At 37.8% G+C, this 22527-nt stretch overlaps 1 protein-coding gene across 4 annotated transcripts in view; it reads right to left on the bottom strand.

Annotated features, from left to right (window-relative positions):
- Positions 1 to 22527, bottom strand: part of EPS15 (epidermal growth factor receptor pathway substrate 15) — a 70240-nt gene that overhangs the window by 20218 nt on the left and 27495 nt on the right. For 3 of the 4 annotated variants that reach the window (XM_030495397.1, XM_030495394.1, XM_030495395.2), the window contains exons 3-13: positions 18516 to 18605; positions 18127 to 18174; positions 17392 to 17487; positions 16893 to 16958; positions 16312 to 16437; positions 15798 to 15857; positions 14464 to 14664; positions 12770 to 12915; positions 11719 to 11878; positions 8048 to 8133; positions 2195 to 2267 (exon numbers count right to left, since the gene is read on the bottom strand). In XM_030495397.1, coding sequence (XP_030351257.1) covers positions 2195 to 2267; positions 8048 to 8133; positions 11719 to 11878; positions 12770 to 12915; positions 14464 to 14664; positions 15798 to 15857; positions 16312 to 16437; positions 16893 to 16958; positions 17392 to 17487; positions 18127 to 18174; positions 18516 to 18605 — 1152 coding nt within the window. The remainder of the gene's footprint in view (positions 1 to 2194; positions 2268 to 8047; positions 8134 to 11718; positions 11879 to 12769; positions 12916 to 14463; positions 14665 to 15797; positions 15858 to 16311; positions 16438 to 16892; positions 16959 to 17391; positions 17488 to 18126; positions 18175 to 18515; positions 18606 to 22527) is intronic. The other variant, XM_030495396.1, reaches the window with a different exon arrangement.

Here is a 22527-nt window from a genome sequence, read left to right on the forward strand (position 1 = left end):
GTGATGAAAGAGCAAGGAGACAGCCAGGTAAAGGCATTTTCTGATGCCACTTGGTATGTGGTCAAAACCCAACGTACATTACACACTAATGCTGTAAAACAAAGTTCTCTACTGCCAAGATGAACATTTCATATCTATTACTCCTGCATTTGTTGAAAAAGGCTAATCCAATCACAGAATAAGGAAATTGTGCTTTAGAAGTTTCTTGATCTTTGTTGTAAAAACATGCCTAATCTTTGCTACTGAAGAGCTGATATTTTAATAAGCACACTAAAACCCACCAGCGTGCTATGTTTTCCTTCCAACTCTGTCTTTGCTTTTTAGTAGCTATTTACATAGTGTAGAAATTATTTTAGAGAGGAAAAACCCCTGTCATTCCTTCCCTCCTCCCATACAAATCAGTTTGATCCATCACAGACCCTGACTATATTTGAGATTGTAATTTGCGCCCATGGAAGTAATTCTGGTATCAGAAACCACAGAGCATGATGCCACAAAACTAGCTTGATCCAAGGTGGCAGATCAGAATGCACTGGTTTTGTACACCATCTTTAGAAGTGTCACCATTAGAATAAATCCAGATGAAAAGCAGCATGATGTAAAGATATTCTTAGTCTGTCACCACTGTTCTTTGAAGCTCTAGAAAGTTTCCTGAAACATGCAGGTCCTCCCACATTCAGGAGCAAGAAAGGGACTAGAAATAAAGGGCCACCAGCTAAAATAAATGCTGCAGCCATTTCCTGTTTGATCCCAATGGTTTCCCATTTTTCTGAGAAGCCAGTAATAGACTGTTCCTTCTCTGCAGACTGACAGAACTCTAAAACTCTATATTTAACAAGGGACAAAGAGCTTGTGTGATCACAAAGAGGTTAAAGACCTGAGACAGCTGCTTCCAACATTACTGCTCTAGATACGGTGCCTTAATTGATTCTGTGATGCTGCTGACTACAAAACACTAAAGATATGCAGATGACACTAATACTGTAACATTAAAGGTAAGGTTTTTATTTAGGCTTTGCTCCTTTTGTGCAAAGGCACCAGAGAACTCAACCTTCACATGAACACGCACAAAGATTCCATAACACACTAACAAAATCATCCTGTGTGCAAAACCAGGAATACCCATAGGAATTTTTAACTGTGAAAAGGCAATCTGCAGAGTGGGAGGGGGGGCAGTGACCACTGCATGCATGGATGGGATCACAGACATGGGCAACTTCTGTATGCATTCCTGCAGCTGCTCTATCTGGCTGCCATCGTGACTAACGGGCCAGCATCTGATTATCTTCTGAAAGGTCAGACTATTAATTACCAGCCAAGCTTTAAGGATATTAAGCAACCAAGCACAAAATGCACAACTGTTGTAACACATTTGCTCTTTTTCTGCCCCAACACAAAGTAAAATGCAGAAATCTGGCATAATTTGCTCTTAATCAAATATGAAATATTTAATATAAAGATTCCTAAAATAAATGTAAAAATAAATGTAAGTGGCCAGATATCACATGGAAGTTTTTGTCTGAAGCAGCAACTCCAGCTGCTTTTACAGCTTAAAATCTAATTGAAATATTGCTTTGCAGCATTTAATTCAAAGCTTGGCTAGACCGTTAACACCCTGAACACTGATGCTGACTGGATGCTTTTTAGTCCTTGTAAAACACTTGTAAAATTTACATTTCCCAATATTCTGGAAATTCAATGTCAGCCTTTTAAATAAAAATCAAACAGATTATTTTTTTAATTCACTCATATTAGGCAAAATTAACTTGAGTCAACATTCCTCCCAAGCTGGTAATTACTGCGACTCTTAAGAAGCAGCCTCGTATACAAACCCTTTTCATTCAGCCACTTCAGTTTATTAATTTACAGTTCTACAGTGCCTTCTTTCATTTTAATTATACATTAGAAAGCCTTGCTAAAAACAAAACAAGAAAAAACACAGAAAGAATCTGTTCTTTTCTAATATTTTTCATTTGATACTCCATACAGGCTACATATCCTCAGAGCTCACACATTTACATAAACATACACACCAACACCAACCCACATGCATTTAGAAAATACACCTCAAAGTATATTCTTTTTCTTAGCCACCAATTTTAATTCTTTCCACTGACTCAGTAATCCCACTGCCACTAAAGCACCTCATGGTGCAGTATCAGGTGTCCGAACAATAATTGTGTGTCTTATTTACCTGGACCTCACTTGTCCTCTGCTTGATGGAATCTTCTTTCTCCTTCAGGTCTTGCTCTACATTATTCTTTTCCCTAGAAGACCAGCAAACAATGCAAGAATACTTCAGAACATCAGCTACAGCAGGTACAGTTATCCAGCCCCCTAAGCCTGTATCTCTCTTTAAATACATAGTGAAACATTAAACACAAAAGATGTAAGGGATTTCTGCTTTCCAAATTATTTACAAGACAGAAGCCCACATAAGTGTTCTGCATAAAAACCCCGTCTTTTCCCCCAACTGCACTTCAGTGATAAGAATGGCTCAAAAATGGAAGGGGGCGGGAGGGAGAAATCAATGAAATACTGTCTCCAGTGATCTCACTGTTGCTATGGAGCACTTGTCTAATGAAAACTGCTGGGAAAAGTGGGAGGGATTGCATCAGATTCCATCTGTTAACCCCTGCAAACGCAGTAATTCCTATGCTAACAGCAGCTAGAAAACATTTCCAGGCGGCCAATCTAGCTGATAAATGAACTTTGCCTATCCGATTTTAGACATAGCTGTCGGTGAGCTCAGTCAGAAGAAGAAAGGTTAGCTTGCTGTAATCACTCCCTGCTCAGACTCCACATGTAGTTATTTGCTGTGTCATATCAAGTCTGTCTCTACAGACATTTATTCAAGTTGAAAAGTGACTATTTATGACATCGATAAATCCTTGGCAGGCAGACAGCACAATAGCTCAGAAATACACTCAGAAAGTGTTATTGTTTTAAAAAAAGATCATAAGTGTTTATCTCTAGACAGTAAATGGAATCATTAACCTTTACAGTTTTAACACTATCTTTTGTATACAGATATTGACTTTTATAATGACTTTATTAATAGATTAGCACACACATTAAAAGTTGGAATTTGAACAATGATAAAACGAACATTTCTAAATGAAATATCAGAGTGAAAAACCATCAAATTGCATCACTAGTACATATTGAAATGAAGGTAACTTCATACAGCAGATGGGTAATTACTCTAAAAGTATTAATTACCTATTACTAATTACTAAAACTATTAATTATTTATTGTTTACTCTTATCTAATACAAAAGAAAGCATTTCTGTCTCCAAAGTAGAGCAGGTTTACTCTATATTCTCTTCACTCAAGCTGAGGAGCTCTTGTTTACTGCTGAACCACGTACAATGAAAGATAAAAATAACACCCATCCCCCCCCAAATGTCACAGCTCTTAAATGAACATTTGCTCTGAAAAATAATTACAATAAATTATATTCTGCTATTACTTATCTCAGCATCTGATTGAAGAACAACTTGCTGACTGTGCCCAAAAGAAAGGTTTAAATGGAAGAGGAAAGATGGTGAAAGAGGAACTCTGAAGAACAAGACTAGTTATTTTGTTGAGTGTGAACCTTCAAGACTCCTAAAAATTCCTCACTTTCCACTCATCAGAAAAAAGTATCATGGAAATTCTAAGCAAATCTTTACCGTTGCCATCAAAGCCATAGTACACTCCTTTAGCTCAATAAATTAGTATTGTAGCGTAGTTGCTCTTAGATACTTAAAGCACCACAACACAGGGTTGAAACTAGCTCTGTTGATTTTGCCTTCTGTAACTTTCTTTGAACAAAGGGTCTCAATCTCAGTAAAGCAATTCCACTCATCTAAATACAAGTCAAGCTGAAAAATACCTTCAAGCCCTCAGACACCCATCAAGCACAGCAACCATTCAGGCGTATTATTCCTCACTGAAGATAAAAGAGAATAATTGACTAGGTAAACAAACACTTGTTATTCTGCCTGGCTGGGAATGAAGACAGGGAGTAGAATGCCAAGCAGATACATATGCTTTAATACGCAGCCTTTCCACATTACTGTCACAGACACGCCTCAGAGACTGTCAGAGATGAAAGAAGAACACTTCCCTTTTTTTCCAACAGAAGCCAGGCACCTAAACCTTGCAATCTGGACTATGCTAAGCAAGTGATAGGATACAATACCCACCCACAGGCAGCTTACACTGGCCAAATCACAACACAAACAAGGAATTGGAAAAAATCAAGTGAAAGAAGTATTGTCAGGCAGAACAAGAAAAGCTTAGGCAGCAGTCTCAAGCAAAGGAAAACAAGCTGAGCGTATATAGCCTACACATCACACATCCCCTCCTCCCCCCCAAGTAATGCCTCTTTGTTTCAAAAAGAAAAAGACAACACAGACCTACTTAATTCACTAATTCTTCTGAATGCCTCCATTTCTCTTACAAACTATCTGGTATGCCCCTGTAGGAATGCTCAGCAACTGAAAGAACCAAAAACAAGTAACAAAATTTATTTATTGGATACGACACATTTCCTGGATCAGAAAGGCCCTTAGCACATCAGCACTTGGGAAACAAACCAAAACCAAACCAAAAACCAACCCAACAAAGAACGGCGGTCTTGCCAATAAAGGACACTTGTAACCAATTCAAGTCAATTTATGAAAGCAGTGCAATTTCCCTATGCATTTTAACAGCAGTCAGGCCAGGAGAAACTCATACCAAAGAAACTAAAAGCAATGATTCAAAAAAACCCCCCAAACTCATAGATGGTTTCTCTAATGCAGATACTTCATGATTTACAATCAAATAATCTCAGTGAATCTGTAAGCTTTATACTAATTTGCGAATGGAGCACTTTATAAATGGGAGCCAGCACATTGCAAATACTTTTTATAGCTGACAACCACAGTTCCCATGTCAGTATAGGCATTCAAGCCAAGCATGAAACAACCCCGGCCAGGCTTTTTGATGGCCACTTAGAACCACTTTAGTTACAAAGGCAAAAAAAATCATAGTTCTTTTTTCCACAGTAAGCAGCAGATGACTACTCACAGGGCTGGTAGCATTATCTACACTCACAGTTGCCCAACATTCCTTATTTTCACAAACATTTATAATTTTGACAATTCCTAGTGTAGTAGCACTTCAGTTTGGCCTAGGGTTCTCCTTGTTTCTTCTCCCCTTTGTTCCCCCCAACCTTTTCAGCTGCAACAGCTCGGTTACTTCCAAGCCAGAGGTTAGAAGAAATAATCTAGCCTATGTTAAAACCCTTACTGTTGCTTTCCTAGGAAGCTGCAGATCTCTGAACTTGAAACAAAGGCTTGACACCAGTGTACAGCAGGGAGAGGTTGCCCTGGTTTTCTGTCAATGTTTTGTTGTTTCCCTACTTTTAAGAGACCAACTACGAGCTTTATGGTCCTTTTAACCTGATTTATATTCAAGACAGTGTAACTGTTCCTGTCCAACATATGTGAAGGATGGCACCTCTGTTGAGGTATCCTAAGTTAAGCTCAACGACTTAACACACTTGGAGAGGAACGTCATATTGCTGAAGCGCAAAGAAATCCCACGAATTTGTGGGCCGTAGTTAGCTTTGAACGCACGAAAGCAAAGCGGGGTTTGTTGGGGAAGAAAAAGGTTTTATGGCTCAAAAAAGAATATTAAGAACATCTGGTCTACCCTCCCACAATGCTGATCAAAAAAAGCTCTAAATAGCTTTCTAAAAATATAGTGCATCTGAAACAGAACTTGTAGGCAGCAGTGCTGACAGGCTCAAATGATGCAGATTCCACATCCCATGCAGATTCAACGTCCCTAGGCAAATCATTCCCCTTACCAGAGAGGAATTATCCTCGCTAATAAGTGCTCTGTATTTTATTCTTCATCTGATACTCAGCCTCCACCTTCCTGAATTATTGAATTAGATTAAAAAGCTTTTGGATACCAGAAATCTTTCCCACACAAACTGTTGAGCTACAAACATATCACCTCTGTATCCTTTACTCAGTCTCTGAAAAAGCTGTGTTTTCCACACACTGTCATTCTTCTGGGCATTTCCTCTGCTGCTTTTGAGTGCATTTCAAAATTAGATTCAATTTCTATTACTGGGTCTCAGAAATGCAGCTCTCATGGATACTCCTCAATGGAATCATAGACTAGAATTATTACATACTGAGTTCAACAGCTGAGCAATATACCTTGTTTAATAATGAACAAAACTAACTTAAGTTTAAATTTCATTTTTATATGATAACTATCAAGACTGAAAATGTCACCAGTTATAACAGAAATGTGGATTTGGCAAAGATGAAAAAGTTTCCTACGTTTATCAAAGATTAATCTGTTGCCTCAGCTACCTGTGCTGAGGGAAGGTACAGGAAAGTACCAGTTCCTCTGCTACCAAAAATAACTCTTCTTCTGTTGCAGCTAAAGGATTTTCAAGTAATACAAAGAAAAATTTCTTTAAAAAATAAAGATGAAAAAAATTATTACTTGAGCCACAATTTTGGCTTGAGGATTTGCTACTTGTTCTCAATGAAACCACACAAACCTTTTACAATTATACCTCAGTTTGATGATACAGGCTTAAGCATCTGATCATTAATCCTGTTCTGTCCTGAACTTCAAAAATCCAAGTAAATTTCTACTCTCTAAAAATAAATAATACGTAGTTGCCCCCACCATATCTTCAACAATCTAATATCATTCAAATGTGCCTTAAATAATTGCCCAAGTATATTTGCCACTGAAGAAATGGAAACAGTGATTTTCCAAAGGCCATGGTGCCTTCACACCTCACAGTAATAAAAGAAAATAAGACATAAACAGAACAGCTTGCATGTTAGGGTGCAAGTCCACCTGCTGAAAACCAACTTCATCTACAAATTCATGCTGGTGAACAATTTATTTCCCTCTAAGATGCCAACAGCAAACATACACGATTGTAAATCACACTGCACGTTAATAAATGTCAAAGCCCAAAACTGGAATTAATATAACCTAAAGAACAGCCGAGGAAGGCAGAGCAGGGAGAAGTGAGGAGGCAGTGGGAGTAATAAGAGGGAGAATAAGCAGCTGAAGTGAAAAAACGTTTATGTATTTAGGAAACAGACTGTGCTTTGACACACTGCCAAATTAAATCATTCCTGCGAGTGACATGAAGACGACAGGCAGACTCCATCATCACAAAGCACCCTCACTCACAAAACAGTAGAATTAACTGTTCTTAATAGAATTTTCGGTAGATCTATGATAGTACCAAACCCAAAAAAAGCCAACCAAACCCAAAGAAAAATATCTGCTAAGCCTGGAGACTATACATATACATATATATACACAATATATAGGACCTTGATTTTCCTAGTCACTTGAAGTCATCATCTTAATTAGATTAGAAATAATTAATGGAACCCAAGGGTCTCCAGACCTCAAAGTAAAACAATTCTTCTCAGTGCATCAGTTGATTTTACTAAACAGAAGAGAAACATGTCCATCTTTACCACCATCAAATCCCTAGCAGAGGCCCATATACAAACTGTCACCTTCCAATTCTACCCTACATACTTGATCTTTGCCATCTCACTTTCTTACTGCCACTAGACAAGAGTCCTCAGAATTGTCTCTACAAATCAAAGACAACTAATATCAATTTATATCATGATTCCAGCATCTTAAAGACCCATTCTCATCTGCCAGTAAAGCTGAGCAAGAAAGAATGTTTCTATCTCAGGATGGGAAACAATCTATTTCCATTTCACGATAGGAAACATACCCAGAAGGCACGATGGATAGACCTTTCGCAGTCTTGCTGTTATTAAATGCACTCATTTGAGTGAACAAGGAGTAGAAGTGTTAAAACACGATTACAGACATGCTAACCATTTATTTTTAGCAAAGCAGACTATTGCCACCTGGGTTTCTCTTACGCATTGAATTGGTTTTAAAAAGAAAACACAAAACAACAAACCCAAACAAACCAACAAACCCAGTAAGTGGCACAACTGAATCTAAGGCAACTATGACTATTCCTCCGTTACCTACCTCTGCAGGTCTACTATTTCATTGTTTAACGTGTCAAGCTCTTTAATCGCAGAAAAATCTGCTACCAAATTTGTTCCTTGAGTACTCTGAAAGATAAAAAATAAATACTGTTAGTTTATAGTTTATGCTGTCCAACAACTATATTCACCTTACTTTTTGTGATAGTATGAGCTACCCTCTTATAACAACGGTTGGTAGCATTGCATTTCAAATCTTCAAACTTAGAAAACCACAATCAGTCCAGATACTATATTAACAGAACACAACATACATCCAATGTATCTAGTAATTTAAACAGAGTTTGTCTCCTGTACACTCCTGAAGTCATCTTCCACAGAAGTACAGGAACACCTGATCATACAAACAAATAAATCCAGTTCTAAAACAAACAATTAAATGAATTCTAAAATTAATGTTTAGCTGGCTTCCTAGCATTCATTTAAGAGTGGTTTGGTTTGTTTAGTACTTTTGTATTTCTTCACCTTGGTGATCCTCCTGTTGCAGAGTACAGACACTTCGTAATGCTTTAAGTGATATCAAGCTAGTTTAATGTAAGCCTCCAGTGTACTGAATGCAACTTTGATAATACAAAGTCAAGTTACGCCCATGAGCTCCCTTTTATTTAGTGTCTTTATAAGACAATGACTGTAATACAAATTATCTGGTTCAAAAAAGTACACAAATGACAAGAGAACAACTGCTAAAGACACAAATTAGCAAATGCTGTAATTATTCTACTGTGTCTTATCACAACATGAACATGCTTATGAAGCCACAGTCACTGTAACTACCTTCTATAAACACATCACTTCCTTCGCGTCTTGAATAAAGTCACCCAGGACAAACACAAAGTTCAGAGGAAAAGTATATACCTATAATTAACAAAAGGCAGTGATACTCCCAAAATAACACCAAAGGTTTTAAATGCCAAAGTTTATCTGAAGATAAATCAAGATGTTATTAACTATGTATTTATTCAAGCTTACACTCTGGAGGAAAACAAAACATAAAGCAAACAAGAGCCATGAAAAGACCTAAACAGTAAATCTGAGCACACTGTGGCAGAACATATTATTCAGCAGAACTATAGGTTATTCATGCATATTTTACTAGAACAAATATCATGAATTGAGAATAAAAAAAGCCATACAGCTATTCTTAAACTGGTTAGCATACAGCTTCCCAAATGACTATGACGTTCAGTCCTGTTCTAAAGGAATTACACAAGAGTTTTGTGGAGCTGCTCATGGTGTTCTAGCCAGAAAGATTTTACTTCTCCTAGGAAAGGGACAGAAGGAGAACATGGAGCTATTAGCTACAAGTTCAAATTCTTTCCAGGCCTCCTCCTCTCACCAGTTAAAGAAATTCTGCACACTGACGCCAGTGTCAAGCTTGAACAAGATGTAGTTCAGTCTTATTTGCCATTTTTCAGGAGAACTGGTGTGGGGGAGGAACATAAAAGCCATTTTTAGCTTCAATATACAAGTTAACAAAGACGCGTGTTAGAACTATTTGCTGCCATCTACTACACTGCAACATGCATGCAAACAATGGTTTGAGTCTTTAAACTCAAAATAGCAATAAAAGTAAACCCCTGTCAAAATTCTTTAAGAGGAACCTGCATGTAAATTTAAATTTTATGGCTGGCAATGCAAGTGCAATTTGGCAACCTCAAAGAGTTCTAAGTAAAGAAACACAGCAACCAGTACTAGACTGCTGCTTTATCCCATTCATACGATCCCAGGGGATCACATTCAGGCCTCAAACTTGAAATAGAAGTTACACTACCATGATCATAAAATTCTGTAAGAAAACCAAACATTAGATAACAGCAATATACATACATATGCATTCTGAACATCTACCAAGAAGGATCAAAAGTTAATTTTCCCTACTTTAAAAATGTAATGGTTTGCCATTATACTTACTGATATGTGTGTTACTACCTTTATATTGATCGATTCAGAAGATGAAGCCTAAGGTGGGGTTTTTTGGGCATATTTGGGTCATGTCCCCCCAGTGTAAGCCATGCCACTTCAAGAAAAACAGCAAAAAGCCTATTTCTGCCTTCTGCTCTTACCCTCTAGGTTCAATTCTTGAACAATAATCTTGAACAAACAGGTTATTTCATATCAACAAGACAACATCTGTTTTGAAAAGCTCAAAACAAGCTGAAGTTTCAGCTCAATCTAGTAAAACAAATTCTTGGTGAGGATTTACAGAGCTAACTAAAAGCTAACTTACCTTCTTCCACAATATTCTTACTCTTGTCATTTATGTTAGTAATGCAAAAAAAAAAACCCCAAAGCAGCACGCTAATGTCTTTGAGAGCTCTATTAAAACAATTTACACACACAAAAGAGCAGTAACCAACACTGATCTCATCTAAAGTGTTCTTATCACTAAATTTTCTCTAATATAATCAGTAAACAACAACTGCAAAACTGTCACATTGGGCTACTGCTCTGTCATCCTTCCCCAGCAATTTCAACAGGGTAAGACGTAGCATTAGTTTAAGCAGCACGTATTACCAACAGGTAACAGCCACAGAGGTCTAGGTCCAAGGAAGAACCTTGGTGTTCTGCCAGATGAACACCACTGGAAATCAGCAATAATTTGAGATCGCAATGAACTGTGACACTTCAGAGAAGTGCTGTGCTATTTCAATGAATATGTAAGAGTCTTAGAAGGATGTTCATCATTAAACCAACAGACAGTAAATATTAGAAAAGCAAAGATTCTCTAACCTTGAGAAAGCAGAGTTAACAAACTGACAGAATAATAAGGATGAAAAGCAGAGTGGTGCAGAATGGAAAAAACAGTCCAAACTAGAAAAGAGACATAGAAAGGAAAGCAAACATACAAAAAAGATTAGTAGAGTTGCAAATAAAGCCATTACTTTTTAAAAACAGAATGTAAAAAGAAATTAGATACCAGTTACAGAAACTCAAAAGTAATGCCAAATTTTGAGTTTCATTATTTTTCAGGTGAGAATTTTTTCATTCTGTTTAAGAAAGTTATAGAATTAGGTCAATGTTTTGCACAACCAAGAAAAGGTAACTCACATCAGACTTCATGATGTGTAAAACAAGTAGGAATTTGTGATGAGCTCTACCATTCTGATAAATACAGCTTGAACTGCTTGAGGTACAGTCTACTGCTGGATTAAGATAAATGGCGATCAACAGACTATGAGGACATTTAAAGTGTGAAGTATAAAATGGAGGAGCATTTACTTTTAAAACTTTAACTGTATAGTTCTAAACTTTATTTAGTTCACATTGTTTCCAGACTTCTTCAAAAAGATCCATGTAAAAAAAGGTAACCATGAACACATTAGGAGAAAAACATTGAACTTGTGCATGTTATTTCAGATGCAACCTAAAATTTCTTTAGATAGGCAGCAGAAGGATTATTCTTTCAAATAAGAAAGTAATGCTTTCCCAACAAAAGATCTCTCCGCTTGGTTGGCAGGCGTAATAAATGACAGCTTCATTTTGAAACATGGATGGAACAGTTTTTTTGTCAAGTCTTTGCACCTAAGACTTGTTTTCTTCCTGATATTATGATAAATTTAAGGTATGCCAGTACTTGAGGTGCTTTTTGTGTAGCCTTTGAAATTAACATTCTTTCTTTGAGATTTACAACAAAAATGCCAAACCCATCCTTACCTTCTGTAAACTGACACCCCTGTCTGAAGGTGGAATCATCTCTGGAGTCAGAGCCTGAGGTGGATCAATGCCCTTTGTTAACTTCTGATTAATTAAATAGAAAGCCAAAGCAAACTGCTCCTTTGAAAGCTTTCCGCAGTCCTTCATGTCACAGAGAGCCCTGTATGGAGATGCACATTAAATAGATCAAATACTCATTTCTGCAGGTACAACCTTGCTTATTGTACTTGTTATCATTTAAAAATGTCAAAATTGCTGAGGTATATCTCCTCTTCTAAAAAAATGCAATATAGAAGTAAGACATGGTAATAAATAGGAAACATTACTCAAACATACACAACCACTCTTCGCACGCTAAGGCCCACAGCTCTGTTACAGTAAGTTTTGATCTGGTGAAAAGCAGAATCAGGGCTGTAAGTCACTAACACCACCCGAGTACCTGTAACTGATGTGTCTTCTAAATTAAAGAACTAAAAACTTTCCACAGCCAACACAAGTCTATCTAAATTTTCCTAAATTAGAGGCAGTGTTAACCATACCTTGGAAACAGGAAAAAAAGCTTTTCCTAGCAGAGTGCCTCATGATAGCTTATAGTGGGGTGAGGACTAAAAAAGCAGTGTGTGTCACGACTATCTGCAATGATATCTGTTATAGACTGAGATGGGCCATTTGTTTCGCGTGCTAAGAATTTCAGACAGATAATTCTCTTTACCAGTATGTGGACAGTATCAATGTTTAGATACACAGCAACATTACGATGCCTTAAATACACAGGTTTAGCTCAAGTGCAGTATTTGTTTGTAACAATCGGTGTTCAGGCGCTTTACCTCCTCCTCTAAGACACGATGCATAGCATAAACCTGGTTTCCCCCATTTCTGTCTAAAAGTAGAAGCAAATAAGTTACCACTGTTTATACAGGGGCCATGCAATTATATAAAAAACCCCAACTTGCGCTTCCCAGAAATGTCAACATAGCACTTTTCTTCAAGTGCTAGGAAGGAGCGAGAACCATGCCATCATCTAAACAGCTGTCGGGGGAAGAAAACCTACCAGATCTGTGCAAGAAGAGCAGAAGGCAATCCTGTCTTCAAGAATAGTTCTCTGGCTTCCACACCTGACACAAATCCATCCATATCCTTGTCAGTTTTCAGAAAGATCTCATCATACTTAATTTTGTCTGCAGGCGACACAACCCACTGAAGGGGGTGGGGACAGGAGGGGAAAAAAAGAAATCAAACCCACAATCCTGAGATACAGGCAGTTCTCTTTTCAGATAGTTCCTTCAGAGTTACGTAAGTCAAAGACTACAGCACAGATTTAAGAAGTGATATCGGTGCCTGGTTCGTGAACCAGTTTCATCCTCCAAATTAGAGATCCACAAGCAAATCCAAAAGCAGAAGCAAAGTATTTACATGAGTGAAGCACCAAGGCTGGCTGGTTCTGTTCTGCCTCTTTGCCTGTGCATTAAACGCATTCCCTGAAGCCCAAACCTCGTCCCAGCACGGGGTTGTGCCCTCATCACTGTGCTCAGACACAGTCTTGCTTACTGTCTGGCTCTACCAATTTTATTCCTCTTTACGCAGCTGGATAGCTTTAGCTGGAGGGACCGAAGAACTGCTCAAGCCCAGACTGTAAATACTTGGCACATTCTGTATTGTAGAATTTACCTCCAATCAAGGTAAAGACGGGAATTAGAGCCACTTCTCTTACTTCAACAATTTTTCCAAACACTAAACTATCATAAAAGATGTTTGGGTTGGTTTTGAGTGAAAGTGGCTTCAAGTGCATGCTTATGAATGCTAATTAGTTTCAGCATACAAGGACACTCAACAGATGAATCCCAAATGGTGCTGTACACAAAACACACACTGAAACACTCACCCAGAATGGCACTGCTTTGTAACACATACAGCAAGACTTACCATCAGTCAAGTAAATTGGCAGATGAAAGCCTTGGCACCACCAGAATCAGTGCCAGTTTGTTATTGATTACCCAAATGTCCAAGCAACACCTTATGCATTATGTACTACAGTTCTTACCTTAGATTCCCTTCTCAAGTTTTTCTTATTTTGAACAGAACAAGTTATAAGCTACTTGGAAAGACATTTTTCCAAATTCTGGATTCTAAAATGACCAGGATTAAATAAGATGCTAAGGGGGGAGGGAGGCACCAAACTTAGTAATCACATTCAGAACAACTACCATATCTTGTGTGTTTAAGTGGATATGCCAGACCTCTTGTTTCCTTTTCCCACTGCTTGTATTTATCTTTTCCTCTTTCAATAATGTCTTCTTCACACTGCATGCATGCACACACACACAACTGCACATCATGCCTGCCGCAACTGGTTTTAAAAACTTGTCCATACTCAAATCAGATTTCAGCCAGTGATTTATGTTCTGCAGATGTGTGCCAATACTACATTTTTAAACTGTTTTCTTCATATTTTAACCTGGGGTTGAGCTTGATACCTTGGAATAATTTATTTGAAAAGTATCTTTAAATTCCTTACTAAATCATGTTCTTTTACCAAACTGTTTATATCTGAAGACATCCAGAAAACGCAGAACAAGATAAATTTTATACCACCTGGTCTTCCCATCTGCCTCCTAAAATTCATCAACCAATCAAACAGGCAAGAAGGAAACTAAAAACCTGTGTCAAGACTCTTCATACAGGCAGTCTCCAATGCACAGTATTAAGAGCAGCAGTCTTCTAACCCCAACTAACTTCAGACTATACCTGTGTTAACGGTGTTTTGGCAGCTAAAATGCCTACAGGTGGCAAGGACTGATGAGACTCTTTGGTAGCTGTTGAAGATGGAATTAATGGCATTGTTCCTGGAACACTAATAGGTTTTCTCTTTGATGGTGGCACCAAAGCTGCAGGCAAGGACATTGGCACTGGTTCTTTCTCCAAAGCACAGTACACCAAAAACATGGCCTGAACAAGAAAACAAGGTGTGTGGATGTAAATATATAAGAAATAAATATATAAACATATATAAGAATTGAAGGATTAGTTAAGAAATAATGCTGTAGCATTTTTTCATTATATTTCTCCTTTACTAGCCCCCCTCAACTGAACTGCCCCTTCTTGCCTTCTGACCTGTGTTTTTCATTACTCCTTTCTTTTGAGGTTCAGTGCTTAGCAAATGCAGTTCAGTATATTTTAGAACATTAAAGTGATTCTCCTAAATAATACCAAGCTTCTACCACCACTTGTGGAATTTTATTTGAGAGAACACTTCAAACACTTAATTTTAATATATCCACCATTTTGCAGGAATCACTCTACTTAGCATCTATTCTTTTATTGTAGTGGTACCTTTTGTATATATAATAGTACTATACATACATACACTATATAATAGTATTAAAAGTGTTGTTCAAGACACAGAACTGCATCTTAAAGAAATTATAAATTAAATTGATAACCTGTAAAGCATTATATCTCAAACATTTCCCCAGAGCATATCAATCCTCTGATCTCAAAGCTAGAAATCTGAAGAATTACAACATAAACACAGGAAATCAAATATAGTGACAATTAACTACTAGACTCTTAAAGGAACTGGCTTCAAAAGAAACTGAGGCATACAGGAGCCTGAAGATGACCAGAACAATATTCAAGCAAAACAATTTTTATACTTTTATTCTTTCTCAAAAATATACATGACAGCAGAAAAAGTTATACTAATGATGTTTATATTATGAAGAAACGAAGCAAAGTTTTGATGTTGCCCATGACATCAATTCTTTGCAATTAAACAGGTATTGATTTTCTTTTTACATAAACACTGAAGGTGAAGGTAAAACTTCTTCAGTGAAAATAGTCTTACATGGGACACAGATTACGGGTCCTTAATGGCTCATTTAGCCCACAAAGGAAGTTACTGCTGTGTATTGACAGACACTCAAACTGACAGAAACATTAAGTAGTACTAAAACTTGTTAATGTCTCTGAATAAAGGCAATAAATGAACCACACAAACAGTCAAAAAGTAATACACAACGCATCTATTTTAAACCCCTGTCATTAGGCTTTCAAAACCCCAAGAGGAAGAAGATACTTACAACTGCAAACTCATCTCGATCCAACATTCCATCACGGTCAATATCACTCAATTCCCACACCTACCAAGAAAAAGCAGAATATAGGGATGAGTATTTGAACTGCAGCAGTTTCCTATTTAAAACCCTATTAAAAAGAAATGTGGACAGTCTCCCTCCACCGTATCCTAAGTTGTATTAACAGCATTAGTTTCAGTAAGCAACATACATTCACATAAACCATGCAAAAGAGAGATTCTTAAGCTGGAGACAGAGTGCACTAAGGGCACCCTGCCCTAACCCAAGTGTTAAAGAGTATGCATGACTGATACACTGTAGTAAGAGGCAATCTATCAAAGTATCAAAAGAATATTTTATATGTTTTTTACAGTTCATTAGTTACACGTATGGCCACTCCACAAGAGAGTATTTAATAGTTAGGCTCATCACTACAAATCTTCCATTTGAAAACTGGATATTGCTGAATGCAGTGCAGTTATAATTTGTGAATTAACAATTAATAGGAAGGTAGTCTTACTCGTCCCAAAATATCCACTGGCAGTTTTGAGTTAAGGAGTACAGGCTTCACTTTGTCACCTGACAATAGTCCATTCACAGGATTTAGGCTGTCGAAAATAGCATCATACTTGGCCTTGTCTTCCAGCTGAGGGGCAGAAGAAAAATATTACTCGTGGAAACAGTCACACTTGCAGCCTAAGAAGCAGTAGTTCTTTCAAAACTATTAACTTTTTGTTTTAGTTAGTTGGAAACACACGTACATTGCAGTTCCTGCTGCCTAAAAGACAATATGAAAAAGATATTATTTCTAAATCAGCTGAAGACTCATCTAAAACCCAGTGAGATTTATTCTTCTATTATTTGCATGTCTTCAGGGAACTATTCCTTTTTACCCCCCAAATTTCTAAACATGAAGAGGTTTCCCAAGGGTCAAGTGTTTTTATCAAATTAGGTCTAATAGTCTAATTATAGATTTGACATGAATGGTAATTTATCATACTCTATCAATTATAGCTACAAGTAGCATTATATTTTTCTCAGACTTATATTTTCTTGCAAAGCATATCATAGTTCTAGGTAATAGCCTGATCTCTAGTTTACCTTAACAGCCCATGGTACATCACTTGGTGTTGTCCCACTGAGTAGCAAAGGACTACTGGTATCAGTCTAAGGAAAAAACAGAAAAAAACCCAAACACATTAAAAGAGACATGGTTCTGACCTTGCAAAGCCACTCCCATATTTGAGAAGCTGCCCCTTCCAAAGCCAGAACTGCATTTTAATAATTCGTGCCTTCGTTAAGGATACCAAAATTCAGAGTAAAAAATTCAACATGTTTGTTCCACTAAGAACAACACTAATAGAACAAATACCAGATATGTATTCAAATTACACACAACTTTATATCCAAATCCCCACTAGAATATATAGCACCTTATTCTTATTCCACATTGCTTAATTGTCCCCTGTTGTAGAGCCCTATTGCCCTACAACATCACTGTCAGAAGTGTTTGGTATTTATACCAAACTTTCCCAATCGTTCACTTAAAAGCAGCTCTTACTAATGAGTTGATATGTTCAATTAAAAAAAGAAGTCTTACAAATCTTGGTGGAGGAACAGGCAAATTAAGACTACTCAGGGAAACATCCAATCCATTCTGGGCACATGCTACAAGTCGTAAAGCCACAAAAAATTCCTACAGGAAAAACAAAATTTTAAAGGATTAATTATATGAAAATACGCAAATTTCAGAAGAATTAAGAGTTTCTCTAGCACTGCTATATATACAAAAGTGTTGCAAATGGCTTCAGAGGAGGCCAGAGAGTGACAGAAAGCAGCAGTCAGCAACTACAGAATTCCTCCAGTGAGGCAGTTTGTAATTCCCAGCTCCAAGGATTTAGTAACTTCCTGGCTAGTGTAGTCAGTTCTTAAAACTCAGCAGTTCTATGGCAGAGCAGTGAAAATTTAAAGTAGCTGTTCATCTCTGAGGAACTGAGTTGATCCCAAAGGTGGCAGTTGATGGACAGGGAAGACAAATGTAGAGCACGTGAGAAAAAGCAAAGAAAAGAAGTTGTAAAGACAGTACATTAACCCTTAAATCACTTTTCAGTATATTGTACAGCACAGCTACACATAAGTTCATTTTATGACTTGAAGAAAAACTGATGAAGTAGCTGAAGGTTGCTTAATTTATTGTAACTTACACTGAAATGGGAAGTACATATCTAGATACAATTAGAAAAATCTGAAAAAAACTGTTAGAAAACCTGTTTTATCTTATTTCAAGGTTTGCTAATGGCTAGAGTAACGTCATATATCATATAAATAATCATACCTGTTTGTTCAGGATACCTTTGCCATCAGTATCAGCTAAGTCCCAAATCTAAAACATAAAAACAACAGACACAAAGTGTTCCACAGCACTGAGAGGAAGCTGGTACGTTTCTCCCTCCATTTAGCAATACACTCTTGGATCAAAGTGCATGTCTTAACTTTCATGATAGCACTTACTTGTGGTGACAAATTTAAATAGTTTTATTTTCCACCACCACCTACATACGTAGTAGAATAAGCAAGGATAATGAAGTTGGAGACTATTAGACAGCACCACTGAAAACACATTAGGGAAAATCACATATCCTGTAGTAGCACTAAGTATTTCAATTTACACAGGTTACTAACTGAAGCAAGAGACAAGATAATTACACGATTATCATTAAATACCTTTCCAAGTACCAAATCTGTCAATCCAGACTTCTTCAAGAAAACAGCTGCATCAGAAGCTAACACTCTTCCAGCATTAGCAGAATCAACCTGGGGGGAGAAAAAAAACCCCTCACATCACAAACCAGTTTTTGAATTGATGCCATCTCTTTTACATGGGCTCTCAAAAAGCTAGCAAATTAAAATGCTCAACTTAACATCATCACTTTGAGAACAATCTTCAGACTTCTGAAGATTAATTTAAATATTAAATAAATATTAATATTAAAATAAAAACTCCCTTTCATTAAATATGTTACACTAGAACGAAGGCATTTTGAGCTAGCTGCTTCAGATTAAATATTAATAGGCACGCTTTGGAAGTTGATAGCTTAAACTAACACTGACAAATTTAAGATATATTATGCATATATATCTAAGCATCTTTCACACTCTCATATGTTTTACAATGTTCCAGAAAAATACACTATTATCTCCATCTGTCTGTACACAACTACGACCCAGGAAGGTAAGAATTTTGCCTAGATAACCCAGTTTGGGGCAGAAAGCAAGGAAGGTAACCCAGGTCTCCCAAGTCACAAGCTGGCACCCCAGCACAAGACAGTCTCATAGGTCAGCAATGAAAATTTAGATTAATTCCACTTGAAAATTGATGAAAACACACTAATACACAAGCAAACAACCAAGTGTCCACTGCTGTAAATTTGTAACCATTGATTATGCCTGGATTTCAAGGTCTCCAGTAGTAAGCTTCAAGTACAAAGCCCCAAGAATTTCTCAAGTTACAAAGCAGATAGGGAAGCTTGTTCACATTAGACCAGCATCTGAACCTATCTAGTTAGCCCTTCATAAGCACAGGAATTTCTAATTGATGCCTGCAAAACATTTGATTTGTAAGGACGGAGAAGCCCCAGAGTTTGATTACATTTAATTGTCCACCTCCAAATTCATTACTGTTACGGTCTGAAAAAGAAGGCTCTGCTTGAAGATACCTTTAACCACCTTACAGGAGGGAAATGCTTACTCCTCAAAGTGAAACTTATTTACACAATGGAGAAGTTGGTGATAGTTTTGGCAGAATATCAACAAGCATACATTTCTCCCTGGATCAACAGGGAGATCATTAAAATATATCCTTATTCAAGATCCTAAGTGAAAACAGTACCTCAGCTATACCTTCAAGCGGAAGAACCAAGCAGTTAAATTTACATCACCTATATGAGGACAAGGGAAAGAGAAGAAAAGCTGTGAGTCTTGGAGATGCTAAAGCAAGAGGATGGATAAAAAGGACATAGTATGAAGAAGAGAGCTAAGGGTATCTTCAGTTAATTCAACCTGTCAGGCATCTTCAGTCAGTTCAACCACAGGGCTACATCAGACAGGTAGTCCTATAGGTCCTACAAGATCCAGAGATTAAATAGTATATTACATTTTATATATAAAAATTATATAAAATTGTCTTCAAAAACAGAGTCTTCCCATCTATGATCAGCCAAGATGCCCTGAAACTCTGAAGAGTTTGTGACATAAACATTTCAAAGGACAGAAAAGAGGCAACAGAGGTCACACACTTTCCATACTTCCTGGAGAGAAAAAGACAAAGAACCAAAACTGAAATGGTGCAAATAAATGAGCATGCATGGAAAACTGAAGTACATGCACAGAAAGAATAACTTGATGCTACCACCAGATCTCCCAGTGCGCACTTTTGAAGACCAGTGCCTTCTGAGCACTTGCTGAACAGTCATCATGGCTTGGAAGTAGCCTGAGAATGCCTACTGAAAACCAGCGCTTCAGAGAGAACAGAAAGTTTGGGAATATCCAGCAAAACACTGGATGATGATGATGCATTGCGTCATTTACAGTCTCATAGCTTTGTGTTTAGAAAAGACTATATTCAATAGCTTGTTTGGAATGTAAGACCAACCTTCCAAGTTCACAGGTGCAGCACACAGAACGTGCTCAAAGCAAGCAGCTCCCAGAGATGGGCTTAGAACTAGCTAGTGAAAGACCGCTGAGAACATGTTATTTGGAAACCATGCTGCAGCAGATGAAGGCTGTCTGCAGATGCTTCTTCTAAAAGTGAAGGAAAAACTCTGAAAGCACTCCCAAAAGCATCATTTAATACAAAAGTGAACACATCTTTTGTTTTCAACATAACTAATACGATTTCAATTAGGAGAGGTTATTTCCTACAGTTGAGGATTTCCTGGTCAGGGCAATTAAATTAAAACACTACAGCCTTGTAGTTAGCCTGCTCCTCAGATTTTGTTTAAACATCCAATTCACTCTGTATGAGGCAGCTGTTCATATTATCAGCAAAAAGTTGCCAAGACACTGGACCAAATCCCCTTTCCAGTTAGTGGAGTCGACCTTGCACGTAAGCACAGAAATCTTGGCATCCACACAAGCAAACCTCCATCCTAGGACTTTTCTGCTCTTGAGGGAAAGTTACAAAGCAGCACGGTTATCAGCCATGTTTATTTCCCTACCTCCAACCCAGAGGAACGTGACTTTAAAGGATATAAGCAGGCTGCTTCTGCTGCATCAAAAGAAGCATGACCAGCAGGTTGAAGGAGGTGATCCTTCCCCTCTACTCTGCTCTCATGAGACCCCACTTGGAGCACCGTGTACAGTTCTGGTGTCCTCAATGTAAAAAAGACATGGAGCTGTTGGAGCAAGTCCAGAGGAGGCCACGAGGATGATAAGGGGCTGGAACACCTCCTGTATGGACACAGGCTGAGAAAGTTTTTCAGCCTGGAGAAGAGAAGCTGTGTGGAGACCTCAGAGCAGCTTCCAGTGTCTGAAGGGGGCCTACAAGGATGCTGGGGAGGGACTCTTCATTAGGGACTGTAGTGGTAGGACAAGGGGTGATGGGTTCAAACTTAAACAGGAGAAGTTCAGGTTAGACAAAAGGAAGAAGTTCTTTACTGTGAGGGTGCTGAGGCACTGGAACAGGTTGCCCAGAGAAGTGGTGAATGCTCCATCCCTGGCAGTGTTCAAGGCCAGGTTGGACAGAGCCTTGGGTGACATGGTCTAGTGTGAGGTGTCCCTGCCCATGAGGTGTCCTTGCCCATGTTCCAACCAGGGGGGTTCGAACTAGATGATCTTAAGGTCTTTTCCAACCCTAAACATTCTATGATTCTTATTTAACCCAATATGGATAGTTTCTTCCTGTGCAACTAATTAGATAAATTTTAGTAACTACATTTTTTTAAAGCGTTGATTTAATTTCTTTACAAATTACTGCATCTTGCACACTTGCATAGCTCAAGGAAGCTATTAGTACTTACTAAGCATTAAAATACCGCAGAAAATTGGCTTATGTTTGACTACTGCACTGAGAAGATCACTGGTGTTTGTCAGTTATACACCAACCTCATGCAGCTTTTTCTCTGATGTGCAAAAAGCAGTTTGTGTAACTGTACTGGCCAGCAAATCTTCTCTTGCAAGTTATCTTTCATAGAGCCAGAAATGATTAAAACTAACAAACATACATCAGAGGTCACTAAATCAACAAGATAACAGCAAGAAGCACTTCAACTCAGGATTCATCAAGAATTCAGCAGCAGCTCAGGCATGCTGCTTACCTGCTACAGTGTGTCATGTAATTAAGTGATTTCCTACTACTTTATCACATGTATTTGTCCTTTAAACTGACCCTGTTTTGAGAGTCAGTCTAGAAAAGGTTAAACAGAAATGCTTTCATTTGAAAGAAAACTGTCCCTCTTGAAGGTTAAGATTTCAATCACATTCTAAGTATAAAGCCCAGGATTTATACCCATTTCATAACACGTTACGTCAGAAGAATTACTTTGTGATAGAACTGGAAGTGTTCAAAGCATCAGACCTATTTCAGGTGCTGAATTTATTCTCAAGTTGCACAGAACGTTCTGAAGTGCTTCTGGTATGAAAGAATAAAAACACACTCTACCAGCACCATAGGACAAAGTGGGAAATGTCTTTCTAACATTTCTATTCTTAAAGGTGAGATTTCCTTACCTAAGGGAGG

Source organism: Strigops habroptila, chromosome 8 (genome assembly GCF_004027225.2).
Source record: "Strigops habroptila isolate Jane chromosome 8, bStrHab1.2.pri, whole genome shotgun sequence".
NCBI classification, from domain to species: domain Eukaryota; kingdom Metazoa; phylum Chordata; class Aves; order Psittaciformes; family Psittacidae; genus Strigops; species Strigops habroptila.